This window comes from Engystomops pustulosus, chromosome 4, assembly GCF_040894005.1.
Source record: "Engystomops pustulosus chromosome 4, aEngPut4.maternal, whole genome shotgun sequence".
NCBI lineage: Eukaryota > Metazoa > Chordata > Amphibia > Anura > Leptodactylidae > Engystomops > Engystomops pustulosus.
Genome location: NC_092414.1, coordinates 197,910,711 through 197,930,184, shown reverse-complemented (window position 1 = coordinate 197,930,184; position 19,474 = coordinate 197,910,711). Strand labels below are relative to the sequence as shown.

General features: G+C 50.2%; 1 protein-coding gene across 1 annotated transcript in view; it reads right to left on the bottom strand.

Moving 5' to 3' along the window:
- LOC140128524 (nucleoplasmin-like) overlaps window positions 1–10,767 on the bottom strand; it is a 35,484-nt gene extending 24,717 nt beyond the window's left edge. The window contains exons 1-2 of the mRNA XM_072150221.1: window positions 10,757–10,767; window positions 10,227–10,342 (exon numbers count right to left, since the gene is read on the bottom strand). Of these exons, the coding sequence (XP_072006322.1) occupies window positions 10,227–10,342; window positions 10,757–10,767 (127 nt within the window). The remainder of the gene's footprint in view (window positions 1–10,226; window positions 10,343–10,756) is intronic.
- Window positions 10,768–19,474: the final 8,707 nt, after the last annotated feature.

Below are 19,474 nucleotides of genomic sequence, written 5' to 3'. Positions count from 1 at the left end.
CCCCATAACAGGAACAGTCAGAGACAAGGACTAGACAGCAGGATACTGACAGGACCCCATAACAGAGACAGTCAGAGACAAGGGCTAGACAGCAGGATACTGACAGGACCCCATAACTGAGACAGAGGCAAGGACTTGGCAGCAGGATACTGACAGGACCCCATAACAGGAACAGTCAGAGACAAGGACTAGACAGCAGGATACTGACAGGACCCCATAACAGAGACAGTCACAGACAAGGGCTAGACAGCATGATACTGACAGGACCCCATAAGAGGAACAGTCAGAGACAAGGACTAGACGGCAGGATACTGACAGGACCTCATAACAGAGATAGTCAGAGACAAGGACTAGACAGCATGATACTGACAGGACCCCCATAACAGGAGCAGTCAGAGAGAAGGACTAGGCAGCAGGATACTGACAGGACCCCCATAACAGGAACAGTCAGAAACAAGGACTATGGAGCAGGATACTGACAGGACCCCATAACAGAGACGGTCAGAGACAAGGGCTAGACAGCAGGATACTGACAGGACCCCATAACTGAGACAGTCAGAGACAAGGACTTGGCAGCAGGATACTGACAGGACCCCATAACAGGAACAGTCAGAGACAAGGACTAGGCAGCAGGATACTGACAGGACCCCCGTAACATGAACAGTCAGAGACAAGGGCTAGGTAGCAGGATACTGACAGGACCCCATAACAGGAACAGTCAGAGACAAGCACTAGACAGCAGGATACTGACAGGACCCCCATAACAGGAACAGTCAGAAACAAGGACTATGGAGCAGGATACTGACAAGACCCCCATAACAGAGACAGTCAGACACAAGGACTAGGCAGCAGGATACTGACAGGACCCCATAAAAGAGATAGTCAGAGACAAGGACTAGGCAGCAGGATACTGACAGGACCCCATAACAGGAACAGTCAGAGACAAGGGCTAAGCAGCAGGATACTGACAGGAACCCATAACAGAGACAGTCAGAGACAAGGACTAGACAGCAGGATACTGACAGGACCCCATAACAGAGAAAGTCAGAGACAAGGACTAGACAGCAGGATACTGACAGGACCCCATAACAGGAACAGTCAGAGACCAGAACTAGACAGCAGGATACTGACAGGACCCCATAACAGAGACAGTCAGAGACAAGGGCTAGGGAACAGGATACTGAAAGGACCCCATAACAGGAACAGTCAGAGACAAGGGCTAGGCAGCAGGATACTGACAGGACCCCCATAACAGGAACAGTCAGAAACAAGGACTATGGAGCAGGATACTGACAAGACCCCCATAACAGAGACAGTCAGACACAAGGACTAGGCAGCAGGATACTGACAGGACCCCATAAAAGAGATAGTCAGAGACAAGGACTAGGCAGCAGGATACTGACAGGACCCCATAACAGAGACAGTCATAGACAAGGACTTGGCAGCAGGATACTGAGAGGACCCCATAACAGGAACAGTCAGAGACAAGGACTAGACAGCAGGATACTGACAGGACCCCATAACAGAGACAGTCAGAGACAAGGGCTAGACAGCAGGATGCTGACAGGACCCCATAACTGAGACGGAGACAAGGACTTGGCAGCAGGATACTGACAGGACCCCATAACAGGAACAGTCAGAGACAAGGACTAGACAGCAGGATACAGACAGGACCCCATAACAGGAACAGTCAGAGACAGGGACTAGGCAGCAGGATACTGACAAGACCCCCATAACAGGAACAGTCAGAGACAAGGGCTAGGCAGCAGGATACTGACAGGACCCCATAACAGGAACAGTCAGAGACAAGGGCTAAGCAGCAGGATACTGACAGGAACCCATAACAGAGACAGTCAGAGACAAGGACTAGGCAGCAGGATACTGACAGGACCCCATAACAGAGACAGTCAGAGACAAGGACTAGGCAGCAGGGTACTGACAGGACCCCATAACAGGAACAGTCAGACACAAGGACTAGGCAGCAGGATACTGACAGGACCCCATAAAAGAGATAGTCAGAGACAAGGACTAGGCAGCAGGATACTGACAGGACCCCATAACAGAGACAGTCATAGACAAGGACTAGGCAGCAGGATACTGACAGGACCCCATAACAGGAACAGTCAGAAACAAGGACTAGGCAGCAGGATACTGACAGGACCCCATAACAGAGATAGTTAGAGACAAGGACTAGACAGCATGACACTGACAGGACCCCCATAACAGGAACAGTCAGAGACAAGGGCTAAGCAGCAGGATACTGACAGGACCCCATAAAAGAGATAGTCAGAGACAAGGACTAGGCAGCAGGATACTGACAGGACCCCATAACAGAGACAGTCATAGACAAGGACTTGGCAGCAGGATACTGAGAGGACCCCATAACAGGAACAGTCAGAGACAAGGACTAGACAGCAGGATACTGACAGGACCCCATAACAGAGACAGTCAGAGACAAGGGCTAGACAGCAGGATGCTGACAGGACCCCATAACTGAGACGGAGACAAGGACTTGGCAGCAGGATACTGACAGGACCCCATAACAGGAACAGTCAGAGACAAGGACTAGACAGCAGGATACTGACAGGACCCCATAACAGGAACAGTCAGAGACAGGGACTAGGCAGCAGGATACTGACAGGACCCCATAACAGGAACAGTCAGAGACAAGGGCTAAGCAGCAGGATACTGACAGGAACCCATAACAGAGACAGTCAGAGACAAGGACTAGGCAGCAGGATACTGACAGGACCCCATAACAGAGACAGTCAGAGACAAGGACTAGGCAGCAGGGTACTGACAGGACCCCATAACAGGAACAGTCAGACACAAGGACTAGGCAGCAGGATACTGACAGGACCCCATAAAAGAGATAGTCAGAGACAAGGACTAGGCAGCAGGATACTGACAGGACCCCATAACAGAGACAGTCATAGACAAGGACTAGGCAGCAGGATACTGACAGGACCCCATAACAGGAACAGTCAGACACAAGGACTAGGCAGCAGGATACTGACAGGACCCCATAACACAGATAGTTAGAGACAAGGACTAGACAGCATGACACTGACAGGACCCCCATAACAGGAACAGTCAGAGACAAGGGCTAAGCAGCAGGATACTGACAGGACCCCATAAAAGAGATAGTCAGAGACAAGGACTAGGCAGCAGGATACTGACAGGACCCCATAACAGAGACAGTCATAGACAAGGACTTGGCAGCAGGATACTGAGAGGACCCCATAACAGGAACAGTCAGAGACAAGGACTAGACAGCAGGATACTGACAGGACCCCATAACAGAGACAGTCAGAGACAAGGGCTAGACAGCAGGATGCTGACAGGACCCCATAACTGAGACGGAGACAAGGACTTGGCAGCAGGATACTGACAGGACCCCATAACAGGAACAGTCAGAGACAAGGACTAGACAGCAGGATACTGACAGGACCCCATAACAGGAACAGTCAGAGACAGGGACTAGGCAGCAGGATACTGACAGGACCCCATAACAGGAACAGTCAGAGACAAGGGCTAAGCAGCAGGATACTGACAGGAACCCATAACAGAGACAGTCAGAGACAAGGACTAGGCAGCAGGATACTGACAGGACCCCATAACAGAGACAGTCAGAGACAAGGACTAGGCAGCAGGGTACTGACAGGACCCCATAACAGGAACAGTCAGACACAAGGACTAGGCAGCAGGATACTGACAGGACCCCATAAAAGAGATAGTCAGAGACAAGGACTAGGCAGCAGGATACTGACAGGACCCCATAACAGAGACAGTCATAGACAAGGACTAGGCAGCAGGATACTGACAGGACCCCATAACAGGAACAGTCAGACACAAGGACTAGGCAGCAGGATACTGACAGGACCCCATAACAGAGATAGTTAGAGACAAGGACTAGACAGCATGACACTGACAGGACCCCCATAACAGGAACAGTCAGAGACAAGGGCTAAGCAGCAGGATACTGACAGGACCCCCATAACAGAGAGGGTCAGAGACAAGGACTAGGCAGCAGGATACTGACAGGACCCCCATAACAGAGATAGTTAGAGACAAGGACTAGGCAGCAGGATACTGACAGGAACCCATAGCAGGAACAGTCAGAGACAAGGGCTAAGCAGCAGGATACTGACAGGACCCCCATAACAGAGACGGTCAGAGACAAGGACTAGGCAGCAGGATACTGACAGGACCCCCATAACAGGATCAGTCAGAGACAAGGACTAGGCAGCAGGATACTGACAGGACCCCATAACAGGAACAGTCAGAGACAAAGGCTAGGCAGCAGGATACTGACAGGACCCCATAACAAAGACAGTCAGAGACAAGGACTAGGCAGCAGGATACTGACAGGACCCCCATAACAGAGACAGTCAGAGAAAAGGACTAGGCAGCAGGATAATGACAGGACCCCATAACAGAGACAGTCATAGACAAGGACTAGGCAGCAGGATACTGACAGGACCCCATAACAGGAACAGTCAGGCACAAGGACTAGGCAGCAGGATACTGACAGGACCCCATAACAGAGATAGTCAGAGACAAGGACTAGGCAGCAGGATACTGACAGGACCCCATAACAGAGACAGTCAGAGACAAGGACTAGGCAGCAGGATACTGACAGCACCCCATAACAGAGATAGTTAGAGACAAGGACTAGACAGCATGACACTGACAGGACCCCCATAACAGGAAGAGTCAGAGAGAAGGGCTAGACAGCAGGATACTGACAGGACCCCATAACAGGAAGAGTCAGAGACAAGGACTAGGGAGCCGGATAGTGACAGGACCCCATAACAGAGATAGTCAGAGAGAAGGGCAAGACAGCAGGATATTGACAGGACCCCATAACAGGAACAGTCAGAGACAAGGGCTAGGCAGCAGGATACTGACAGGACCCCATAATAGGAACAGTCAGAGACAAGGGCTAGACAGCAGGATAGTGACAGGACCCCATAACAGGAACAGTCAGAGAGCAGGGCTAGACAGCAGGATACTGACAGGACCCCATAACAGGAACAGTCAGAGACAAGGGCTAGACAGCAGGATAGTGACAGGACCCCATAACAGGAACAGTCAGAGACAAGGACTAGGGAGCCGGATACTGACAGGACCCCATAACAGGAACAGTCAGAGTCAAGGACTAGACAGCAGGATACTGACAGGACCCCATAACAGAGATAGTCAGAGACAAGGACTAGACAGCATGATACTGACAGGACCCCATAACAGGAACAGTGAGAGACAAGGGCTAGGCAGCAGGATACTGACAGGACCCCCATAACAGGAACAGTCAGAAACAAGGACTATGGAGCAGGATACTGACAGAACCCCATAACAGAGACAGTCAGAAACAAGGGCTAGACAACAGGATACTCACAGGACCCCATGACTGAGACAATCAGAAACAAGGGCTAGACAACAGGATACTCAAAGGACCCCATGACTGAGACAGTCAGAGACAAGGACTAGACAGCAGGATACTGACAGGACCCCATAACAGGAACAGTCAGAGACAAGGACTAGGCAGCAGGATACTGACAGGACCCCATAACAGGAACAGTCAGAGACAAGGGCTAAGCAGCAGGATACTGGCAGGAACCCATAGCAGGAACAGTCAGAGACAAGGGCTAAGCAGCAGGATACTGACAGGACCCCATAACAGAGACAGTCAGAGACAAGGACTAGGCAGAAGGATACTGACAGAACCCCATAACAGAGACAGTCAGAGACAAGGACTAGGCAGCAGGATACTGACAGGACCCCATAACAGGAACAGTCAGACACAAGGACTAGGCAGCAGGATACTGACAGGACCCCATAACAGAGACAGTCAGAGACAAGGACTAGGCAGCAGGATACTGACAGGACCCCATAACAGGAACAGTCAGACACAAGGACTAGGCAGCAGGATACTGACAGGACCCCATAACAGAGATAATTAGAGACAAGGACTAGACAGCATGACACTGACAGGACCCCCATAACAGGAACAGTCAGAGACAAGGGCTAAGCAGCAGGATACTGACATGACCCCATAAAAGAGATAGTCAGAGACAAGGACTAGGCAGCAGGATACTGACAGGACCCCATAACAGAGACAGTCATAGACAAGGACTTGGCAGCAGGATACTGAGAGGACCCCATAACAGGAACAGTCAGAGACAAGGACTAGACAGCAGGATACTGACAGGACCCCATAACAGAGACAGTCAGAGACAAGGGCTAGACAACAGGATGCTGACAGGACCCCATAACTGAGACGGAGACAAGGACTTGGCAGCAGGATACTGACAGGACCCCATAACAGGAACAGTCAGAGACAAGGACTAGACAGCAGGATACTGACAGGACCCCATAACAGGAACAGTCAGAGACAGGGACTAGGCAGCAGGATACTGACAGGACCCCATAACAGGAACAGTCAGAGACAAGGGCTAAGCAGCAGGATACTGACAGGAACCCATAACAGAGACAGTCAGAGACAAGGACTAGGCAGCAGGATACTGACAGGACCCCATAACAGAGACAGTCAGAGACAAGGACTAGGCAGCAGGGTACTGACAGGACCCCATAACAGGAACAGTCAGACACAAGGACTAGGCAGCAGGATACTGACAGGACCCCATAAAAGAGATAGTCAGAGACAAGGACTAGGCAGCAGGATACTGACAGGACCCCATAACAGAGACAGTCATAGACAAGGACTAGGCAGCAGGATACTGACAGGACCCCATAACAGGAACAGTCAGACACAAGGACTAGGCAGCAGGATACTGACAGGACCCCATAACAGAGATAGTTAGAGACAAGGACTAGACAGCATGACACTGACAGGACCCCCATAACAGGAACAGTCAGAGACAAGGGCTAAGCAGCAGGATACTGACAGGACCCCCATAACAGAGAGGGTCAGAGACAAGGACTAGGCAGCAGGATACTGACAGGACCCCCATAACAGAGATAGTTAGAGACAAGGACTAGGCAGCAGGATACTGACAGGAACCCATAGCAGGAACAGTCAGAGACAAGGGCTAAGCAGCAGGATACTGACAGGACCCCCATAACAGAGACGGTCAGAGACAAGGACTAGGCAGCAGGATACTGACAGGACCCCCATAACAGGATCAGTCAGAGACAAGGACTAGGCAGCAGGATACTGACAGGACCCCATAACAGGAACAGTCAGAGACAAAGGCTAGGCAGCAGGATACTGACAGGACCCCATAACAAAGACAGTCAGAGACATGGACTAGGCAGCAGGATACTGACAGGACCCCCATAACAGAGACAGTCAGAGACAAGGACTAGGCAGCAGGATAATGACAGGACCCCATAACAGAGACAGTCATAGACAAGGACTAGGCAGCAGGATACTGACAGGACCCCATAACAGGAACAGTCAGGCACAAGGACTAGGCAGCAGGATACTGACAGGACCCCATAACAGAGATAGTCAGAGACAAGGACTAGGCAGCAGGATACTGACAGGACCCCATAACAGAGACAGTCAGAGACAAGGACTAGGCAGCAGGATACTGACAGCACCCCATAACAGAGATAGTTAGAGACAAGGACTAGACAGCATGACACTGACAGGACCCCCATAACAGGAAGAGTCAGAGAGAAGGGCTAGACAGCAGGATACTGAGAGGACCCCATAACAGGAAGAGTCAGAGACAAGGACTAGGGAGCCGGATAGTGACAGGACCCCATAACAGAGATAGTCAGAGAGAAGGGCTAGACAGCAGGATATTGACAGGACCCCATAACAGGAACAGTCAGAGACAAGGGCTAGGCAGCAGGATACTGACAGGACCCCATAACAGGAACAGTCAGAGACAAGGGCTAGACAGCAGGATAGTGACAGGACCCCATAACAGGAACAGTCAGAGAGCAGGGCTAGACAGCAGGATACTGACAGGACCCCATAACAGGAACAGTCAGAGACAAGGGCTAGACAGCAGGATAGTGACAGGACCCCATAACAGGAACAGTCAGAGACAAGGACTAGGGAGCCGGATACTGACAGGACCCCATAACAGAGACAGTCAGAGACAATGGCTAGGCAGCAGGATACTGACAGGACCCCATAACAGGAACAGTCAGAGTCAAGGACTAGACAGCAGGATACTGACAGGACCCCATAACAGAGATAGTCAGAGACAAGGACTAGACAGCATGATACTGACAGGACCCCATAACAGGAACAGTGAGAGACAAGGGCTAGGCAGCAGGATACTGACAGGACCCCCATAACAGGAACAGTCAGAAACAAGGACTATGGAGCAGGATACTGACAGAACCCCATAACAGAGACAGTCAGAAACAAGGGCTAGACAACAGGATACTCACAGGACCCCATGACTGAGACAATCAGAAACAAGGGCTAGACAACAGGATACTCAAAGGACCCCATGACTGAGACAGTCAGAGACAAGGACTAGACAGCAGGATACTGACAGGACCCCATAACAGGAACAGTCAGAGACAAGGACTAGGCAGCAGGATACTGACAGGACCCCATAACAGGAACAGTCAGAGACAAGGGCTAAGCAGCAGGATACTGGCAGGAACCCATAGCAGGAACAGTCAGAGACAAGGGCTAAGCAGCAGGATACTGACAGGACCCCATAACAGAGACAGTCAGAGACAAGGACTAGGCAGAAGGATACTGACAGAACCCCATAACAGAGACAGTCAGAGACAAGGACTAGGCAGCAGGATACTGACAGGACCCCATAACAGGAACAGTCAGACACAAGGACTAGGCAGCAGGATACTGACAGGACCCCATAACAGAGACAGTCAGAGACAAGGACTAGGCAGCAGGATACTGACAGGACCCCATAACAGGAACAGTCAGAGACAAGGACTAGGCAGCAGGATAGTGACAGGACCCCATAACAGAGACAGTCAGAGACAAGGACTAGACAGCATGACACTGACAGGACCCCCATAACAGGAAGAGTCAGAGAGAAGGGCTAGACAGCACTGGTGAGAATATTAATACCAGAACTTACCGTAAGCCAACGGCAGGTAATACGATCATGCATGCTCAATCTCAACACCCACGTCACACGATCCAGGCTATCCCCGTAGGGGAATTAATAAGAACTAGGCGGAACTGTTCCAACATTTCTGATTTTTACAGAGAAGCATCTAAGGTCTGCGGTAGGCTTAGAAGTAGAGGTTACCCGAATTGGATACTGGAGAAAGCTTATAACAGAGCCTCCAACAAAAACAGACAAGATTTACTATATCCGCAACAATCTAAAGCTTCCAAAAACCACCCCAAAATCCCCACTCTGGTCCTCCAGTACAGCCCACAGTTTAAAGCCATTTCTGACATCGTAAATCGCCATGTCCCCCTCCTAAAAACAGATCCTATATTGGAAAACATCCTTGGCAATGGATGCCGTATAGTTTCCAGACGAGGCCAGAGTTTAGGGAACTTGCTTTCTCCTTCCCTTTTCTCTACACAATCTAAATCTACGTGGCTTTCTACTCAGGGCTTTTTTAAGTGTGGAGCAACCCGGTGCCAAACTTGTAAATTTGTAGCCAATAAAAAGAAGGACTTTATGTCAAGTGATGGCATGAAACGATTTGTCATCAAAAAATTTTTAAACTGTAATACGGATAATGTAGTGTATATTATCCAATGTACCATTTGTAACCTTATGTATGTTGGGCACACTTCCCGCAGATTCAAGATACGGTTCCTAGAACACTTACGGGATATTTCCAACCCTACGGGTCGCAATCTTCTCAGGTGCATCACAACACTTTGTTACATGTCATAATGGAGATGTACAATACTTGACTACCTTTGCTATAGAAAAAGTCCATGTGAATGTTAGAGGTGGCAATATGGCAGCTCGTTTGGCTAGCAGGGAGGCTTATTGGATTTTTTCTTTGGGTACTCGTCTCCCACAAGGTCTCAATATGAGAAGAGAAATTATGTACCATTATTAGCCTTACCATGCGTGCCATCCGAGTTTTCTTTTCACTATCTGATATATGACTAATGCCACTATATCATTTGATACATGCTTATTTTTGCCACTTCGCTTTCTTTCCTTCCTATTTTTAATATTCAAATTACTGTACTATATTCACAGAATTGATCCATTGTTGTTTTTAATGTATTATAGCGCATTTTTTGGTCTAATATCTCTTTCCTTGGATTTAGACAAAGTTGCACCTACCGTGTCGTTGGGGAGAGCCTTGTTCGGTGGCGCCGCGAGGATCCTCGCCGATGCCCGGCTCTGTCGTTTCTGTGGTTCCCGTCGGGGGTCCCCGCTGCGGTGCCGTCGGGACTCTTCTTCACCCCTGGTTTTCTCTTCGTTGACGAATTTCCATTACCCTGTCTATATCCCTCCTCCTGTTGTCGGGTTACCAAGCAACGGGCAATGAATCACATTATACACCCATGTGACCCAGATGGATCACGTGACCAACCACGTGATCCAAGTCACGTGACGTAATACGATCTTGCACGGACTATTGTATATATATTGCTTGGGTCTCGTATTATTGGTCTGATCAATGTGCTGTTTACAGGAATCATACTTATTTTTGTCAATGATGAATGTTGCTATTTTTCACATACAGAAATTGTAATAGTTCAGAGGTTTTAATGGACCGGAGATGGGCGGAAACGGAAATGTTCATGAGGGCGTGAGAGGGGAGGTGCCCTTGTTTGTACCAAGCTATATAAGTCTTACTGTGTTAGTACCCTATAGCCATGATTAAGGACGTGATAACCGTCCGAAACGCGTAGGCTATACGCCTACCAGGAGTGGATTGTCATATTTTACTCTGCACTGAATAAAGAATCTATTTGTATCTGGAGCCTGGCTGGACCGCATTTCCCTTTTTTTCGCTATTTGATGTACCCCAGCAGCAGGGGGGGCCCGTGCCGGACTCGATACTGACGGGGAGGTGAGCTGGCAACTCTTTTTCTTCTATACATAGACAGCAGGATACTGACAGGACCCCATAACAGGAGCAGTCAGAGACAAGGGCTAGACAGCAGGATAGTGACAGGACCCCATAACAGGAACAGTCAGAGACAAGGGCTAGGCAGCAGGATACTGACAGTACCCCATAACAGGAACAGTCAGAGACAAGGGCTAGGCAGCAGGATACTGACAGGACCCCATAACAGGAACAGTCAGAGACAAGGACTAGGCAGCAGGATACTGACAGGACCTCATAACAGGAACAGTCAGAGACAAGGACTAGACAGCAGGAGGATACTGACAGGACCCCATAACAGGAACAGTCAGAGACAAGGACTAGGCAGCAGGATACTGACAGGACCCCATAACAGGAACAGTCAGAGACAAGGGCTAGGCAGCAGGATACTGACGGGACCCCATAACAGGAACAGTCAGAGACAAGGGCTAGGAAGCAGGATACTGACAGGACCCCATAACAGAGACAGTCAGAGACAAGGACTAGACAGCAGGATACCGACAGGAACCCATAGCAGGAACAGTCAGAGACAAGGGCTAAGCAGCAGGATACTGACAGGACCCCCATAACAGAGAGGGTCAGAAACAAGGACTAGGCAGCAGGATACTGACAGGACCCCATAACAGGAACAGTCAGAGACAAGGACTAGGCAGCAGGATACTGACAGGACCCCATAACAGGAACAGTCAGAGACAAAGGCTAGGCAGCAGGATACTGACAGGACCCCATAACAGAGACAGTCAGAGACAAGGACTAGGCAGCAGGATACTGACAGGACCCCATAGCAGAAACAGTCAGAGACAAGGGCTAGGAAACAGGATACTGACAGGACCCCATAACAGGAACAGTCAGAGACAAGGAATAGGCAGCAGGATACTGACAGGACCCAATAAAAGGAACAGTCAGAGACAAGGGCTAAGCAGCAGGATACTGACAGGACCCCATAACAGGAACAGTCAGAGACAAGGACTAGGCAGCAGGATAGTGACAGGACCCCCATAACAGGAACAGCCAGAGACAAGGACTAGGCAGCAGGATACTGACAGGACCCCATAACAGGAACAGTCAGAGACAAGGACTTGGCAGCAGGATACTGACTGGACCCCATAACAGAGACAGTCAGAGACAAGGACTAGACATCAGGATACTGACAGGACCCCATAACAGGAACAGCCAGAGACAAGGACTAGGCAGCAGGATACTGACAGGACCCCATAACCGGAACAGTCAGAGACAAGGACTAGGCAGCAGGATACTGACAGGACCCCATAACAGGAACAGTCAGAGACAAGGACTAGGCGGCAGGATACTGACAGGACCCCATAACAGGAACAGTCAGAGACAAGGACTAGGCAGCAGGATACTGACAGGACCCCATAACAGGAACAGTCAGAGACAAGGACTAGGCAGCAGGATACTGACAGGACCCCATAACAGGAACAGTCAGAGACAAGGGCTAAGCAGCAGGATACTGACAGGACCCCATAACAGGAACAGTTAGAGACAAGGGCTAGGCAGCAGGATACTGACAGGACCCCATAGCAGGAACAGTCAGAGACAAGGACTAGGCAGCAGGATACTGACAGGACCCCATAACAGAAACAGTCAGACACAAGGACTAGGCAGCAGGATACTGACAGGACCCCATAACAGAGATAGTCAGAGACAAGGAGTAGGCAGCAGGATACTGACAGGACCCCATAACAGAGACAGCCAGAGACAAGGACTAGACAGCATGACACTGACAGGACCCCCATAACAGGAAGAGTCAGAGAGAAGGGCTAGACAGCAGGATACTGACAGGACCCCATAACAGGAACAGTCAGAGACAAGGACTAGGGAGCCGGATACTGAAAGGACCCTATAACAGAGATAGTCAGAGACAAGGACTAGGCAGCAGGATACTGACAGGACCCCATAACAGAGACAGTCAGAGACAAGGACTAGACAGCATGACACTGACAGGACCCCCATAACAGGAAGAGTCAGAGAGAAGGGCTAGACAGCAGGATACTGACAGGACCCCATAACAGGAACAGTCAGAGACAAGGACTAGACAGCAGGATACTGACAGGACCCCATAACAGGAACAGTCATAGACAAGGACTAGGGAGCCGGATACTGACAGGACCCCATAACAGAGACAGTCAGAGAGAAGGGCTAGACAGCAGGATATTGACAGGACCCCATAACAGGAAAAGTCAGAGACAAGGACTAGGCAGCCGGATACTGACAGGACCCCATAACAGAGACAGTCAGAGACAATGGCTAGGCAGCAGGATACTGACAGGACCCCATAACAGGAACAGTCAGAGACAAGGACTAGACAGCAGGATACTGACAGGACCCCATAACAGAGATAGTCAGAGACAAGGACTAGACAGCAGGATACTGACAGGACCCCATAACAGAGATAGTCAGAGACAAGGACTAGACAGCATGATACTGACAGGACCCCATAACAGGAACAGTCAGAGACAAGGGCTAGGCAGCAGGATACTGACAGGACCCCCATAACAGGAACAGTCAGAAACAAGGACTAGACAGCAGGATACTGACAGGACCCCATGACTAAGACAGTCAGAGACAAGGACTAGGGAGCCGGATACTGACAGGACCCCATAACAGAGACAGTCAGAGACAATGGCTAGGCAGCAGGATACTGACAGGACCCCATAACAGGAACAGTCAGAGACAAGGACTAGACAGCAGGATACTGACAGGACCCCATAACAGAGATAGTCAGAGACAAGGACTAGACAGCAGGATACTGACAGGACCCCATAACAGAGATAGTCAGAGACAAGGACTAGACAGCATGATACTGACAGGACCCCATAACAGGAACAGTCAGAGACAAGGGCTAGGCAGCAGGATACTGACAGGACCCCCATAACAGGAACAGTCAGAAACAAGGACTAGACAGCAGGATACTGACAGGACCCCATGACTAAGACAGTCAGAGACAAGGACTAGGGAGCCGGATACTGACAGGACCCCATAACAGAGACAGTCAGAGACAATGGCTAGGCAGCAGGATACTGACAGGACCCCATAACAGGAACAGTCAGAGACAAGGACTAGACAGCAGGATACTGACAGGACCCCATAACAGAGATAGTCAGAGACAAGGACTAGACAGCAGGATACTGACAGGACCCCATAACAGAGATAGTCAGAGACAAGGACTAGACAGCATGATACTGACAGGACCCCATAACAGGAACAGTCAGAGACAAGGGCTAGGCAGCAGGATACTGACAGGACCCCCATAACAGGAACAGTCAGAAACAAGGACTAGACAGCAGGATACTGACAGGACCCCATGACTAAGACAGTCAGAGACAAGGACTTGGCAGGAGGATACTGACAGGACCCCATAACAGGAACAGTCAGAGACAAGGACTAGACAGCAGGATACTGACAGGACCCCATAACAGAGACAGTCAGAGACAAGGGCTAGACAGCAGGATACTGACAGGACCCCATAACTGAGACAGAGACAAGGACTTGGCAGCAGGATACTGACAGGACCCCATAACAGGAACAGTCAGAGACAAGGACTAGACAGCAGGATACTGACAGGACCGCATAACAGAGACAGTCAGAGACAAGGGCTAGACAGCAGGATGCTGACAGGACCGCATAACAGAGACAGAGACAAGGACTAGGCAGCAGGATACTGACAGGACCCCATAACAGGAACAGTCAGAGACAAGGACTAGACAGCAGGATACTGACAGGACCCCATAACAGGAACAGTCAGAGACAAGGACTAGGCAGCAGGATACTGACAGGACCCAATAACAGGAACAGTCAGAGACAAGGGCTAAGCAGCAGGATACAGACAGGAACCTATAACAGAGACAGTCAGAGACAAGGGCTAGGGAACAGGATACTGACAGGACCCCATAACAGGAACAGTCAGAGACAAGGGCTAGGCAGCAGGATACTGACAGGACCCCCATAACAGGAACAGTCAGAGACAAGAACTAGACAGCAGGATACTGACAGGAACCCATAACAGAGACAGTCAGAGACAAGGGCTAGGGAACAGGATACTGACAGGACCCCATAACAGGAACAGTCAGAGACAAGGGCTAGGCAGCAGGATACTGACAGGACCCCCATAACAGGAACAGTCAGAAACAAGGACTATGGAGCAGGATACTGACAAGACCCCCATAACAGAGACAGTCAGACACAAGGACTAGGCAGCAGGATACTGACAGGACCCCATAAAAGAGATAGTCAGACACAAGGACTAGGCAGCAGGATACTGACAGGACCCCATAACAGAGACAGTCATAGACAAGGACTTGGCAGCAGGATACTGACAGGAGCCCATAACAGGAACAGTCAGAGACAAGGACTAGACAGCAGGATACTGACAGTACCCCATAACAGAGACAGTCAGAGACAAGGGCTAGACAGCAGGATGCTGACAGGACCCCATAACTGAGACAGAGACAAGGACTTGGCAGCAGGATACTGACAGGACCCCATAACAGGAACAGTCAGAGACAAGGACTAGACAGCAGGATACTGACAGGACCCCATAACAGGAACAGTCAGAGACAAGGACTAGGCAGCAGGATACTGACAGGACCCCATAACAGGAACAGTCAGAGACAAGGGCTAAGCAGCAGGATACTGACAGGAACCCATAACAGAGACAGTCAGAGACAAGGACTAGACAGCAGGATACTGACAGGACCCCATAACAGAGAAAGTCAGAGACAAGGACTAGACAGCATGATACTGACAGGACCCCATAACAGGAACAGTCAGAGACAAGGGCTAGGCAGCAGGATACTGACAGGACCCCCATAACAGGAACAGACAGAAACAAGGACTATGGAGCAGGATACTGACAAGACCCCCATAACAGAGACAGTCAGAAACAAGGGCTAGACAGCAGGATACTGACAGGACCCCATGACTAAGACAGTCAGAGACAAGGACTTGGCAGGAGGATACTGACAGGACCCCATAACAGGAACAGTCAGAGACAAGGACTAGACAGCAGGATACTGACAGGACCCCATAACAGAGACAGTCAGAGACAAGGGCTAGACAGCAGGATACTGACAGGACCCCATAACTGAGACAGAGACAAGGACTTGGCAGCAGGATACTGACAGGACCCCATAACAGGAACAGTCAGAGACAAGGACTAGACAGCAGGATACTGACAGGACCGCATAACAGAGACAGTCAGAGACAAGGGCTAGACAGCAGGATGCTGACAGGACCCCATAACTGAGACAGAGACAAGGACTAGGCAGCAGGATACTGACAGGACCCCATAACAGGAACAGTCAGAGACAAGGACTAGACAGCAGGATACTGACAGGACCCCATAACAGGAACAGTCAGAGACAAGGACTAGGCAGCAGGATACTGACAGGACCCCATAACAGGAACAGTCAGAGACAAGGGCTAAGCAGCAGGATACTGACAGGAACCTATAACAGAGACAGTCAGAGACAAGGACTAGACAGCAGGATACTGACAGGACCCCATAACAGAGAAAGTCAGAGACAAGGACTAGACAGCAGGATACTGACAGGACCCCATAACAGGAACAGTCAGAGACAAGAACTAGACAGCAGGATACTGACAGGAACCCATAACAGAGACAGTCAGAGACAAGGGCTAGGGAACAGGATACTGACAGGACCCCATAACAGGAACAGTCAGAGACAAGGGCTAGGCAGCAGGATACTGACAGGACCCCCATAACAGGAACAGTCAGAAACAAGGACTATGGAGCAGGATACTGACAAGACCCCCATAACAGAGACAGTCAGACACAAGGACTAGGCAGCAGGATACTGACAGGACCCCATAAAAGAGATAGTCAGAGACAAGGACTAGGCAGCAGGATACTGACAGGACCCCATAACAGAGACAGTCATAGACAAGGACTTGGCAGCAGGATACTGACAGGACCCCATAACAGAGACAGTCAGAGACAAGGGCTAGGGAACAGGATACTGACAGGACCCCATAACAGGAACAGTCAGAGACAAGGGCTAGGCAGCAGGATACTGACAGGACCCCCATAACAGGAACAGTCAGAAACAAGGACTATGGAGCAGGATACTGACAAGACCCCCATAACAGAGACAGTCAGACACAAGGACTAGGCAGCAGGATACTGACAGGACCCCATAAAAGAGATAGTCAGAGACAAGGACTAGGCAGCAGGATACTGACAGGACCCCATAACAGAGACAGTCATAGACAAGGACTTGGCAGCAGGATACTGACAGGACCCCATAACAGGAACAGTCAGAGACAAGGACTAGACAGCAGGATACTGACAGGACCCCATAACAGAGACAGTCAGAGACAAGGGCTAGACAGCAGGATGCTGACAGGACCCCATAACTGAGACAGAGACAAGGACTTGGCAGCAGGATACTGACAGGACCCCATAACAGGAACAGTCAGAGACAAGGACTAGACAGCAGGATACTGACAGGACCCCATAACAGGAACAGTCAGAGACAAGGACTAGGCAGCAGGATACTGACAGGACCCCATAACAGGAACAGTCAGAGACAAGGGCTAAGCAGCAGGATACTGACAGGAACCCATAACAGAGACAGTCAGAGACAAGGACTAGGCAGCAGGATACTGACAGGACCCCATAACAGAGACAGTCAGAGACAAGGACTAGGCATAAGGGTACTGACAGGACCCCATAACAGGAACAGTCAGACACAAGGACTAGGCAGCAGGATACTGACAGGACCCCATAAAAGAGATAGTCAGAGACAAGGACTAGGCAGCAGGATACTGACAGGACCCCATAACAGAGACAGTCATAGACAAGGACTAGGCAGCAGGATACTGACAGGACCCCATAAGAGGAACAGTCAGACACAAGGACTAGGCAGCAGGATACTGACAGGACCCCATAACAGAGATAGTTAGAGACAAGGACTAGACAGCATGACACTGACAGGACCCCCATAACAGGAACAGTCAGAGACAAGGGCTAAGCAGCAGGATACTGACAGGACCCCCATAACAGAGAGGGTCAGAGACAAGGACTAGGCAGCAGGATACTGACAGGACCCCCATAACAGAGATAGTTAGAGACAAGGACTAGGCAGCAGGATACTGACAGGAACCCATAGCAGGAACAGTCAGAGACAAGGGCTAAGCAGCAGGATACTGACAGGACCCCCATAACAGAGAGGGTCAGAGACAAGGACTAGGCAGCAGGATACTGACAGGACCCCCATAACAGGAACAGTCAGAGACAAGGACTAGGCAGCAGGATACTGACAGGACCCCATAACAGGAACAGTCAGAGACAAAGGCTAGGCAGCAGGATACTGACAGGACCCCATAACAAAGACAGTCAGAGACAAGGACTAGGCAGCAGGATACCGACAGGACCCCCATAACAGAGACAGTCAGAGACAAGGACTAGGCAGCAGGATAATGACAGGACCCCATAACAGGGACAGTCAGAGACAAGGACTAGGCAGCAGGATACTGACAGGACCCCATAACAGGAACAGTCAGACACAAGGACTAGGCAGCAGGATACTGACAGGACCCCATAACAGAGATAGTCAGAGACAAGGACTAGGCAGCAGGATACTGACAGGACCCCATAACAGAGACAGTCAGAGACAAGGACTAGGCAGCAGGATACTGACAGCACCCCATAACAGAGATAGTCAGAGACAAGGACTAGACAGCATGACACTGACAGGACCCCCATAACAGGAAGAGTCAGAAAGAAGGGCTAGACAGCAGGACACTGACAGGACCCCATAACAGGAAGAGTCAGAGACAAGGACTAGGGAGCCGGATACTGACAGGACCCAATAACAGAGATAGTCAGAGAGAAGGGCTAGACAGCAGGATATTGACAGGACCCCATAACAGGAACAGTCAGAGACAAGGGCTAGGCAGCAGGATACTGACAGGACCCCATAACAGGAACAGTCAGAGACAAGGGCTAGACAGCAGGATAGTGACAGGACCCCATAACAGGAACAGTCAGAAAGCAGGGCTAGACAGCAGGATACTGACAGGACCCCATAACAGGAACAGTCAGAGACAAGGGCTAGACAGCAGGATAGTGACAGGACCCCATAACAGGAACAGTCAGAGAGCAGGGCTAGACAGCAGGATACTGACAGGACCCCATAACAGGAACAGTCAGAGACAAGGGCTAGACAGCAGGATACTGACAGGACCCCATAACTGAGACAGAGACAAGGACTTGGCAGCAGGATACTGACAGGACCCCATAACAGGAACAGTCAGAGACAAGGACTAGACAGCAGGATACTGACAGGACCGCATAACAGAGACAGTCAGAGACAAGGGCTAGACAGCAGGATGCTGACAGGACCCCATAACTGAGACAGAGACAAGGACTAGGCAGCAGGATACTGACAGGACCCCATAACAGGAACAGTCAGAGACAAGGACTAGACAGCAG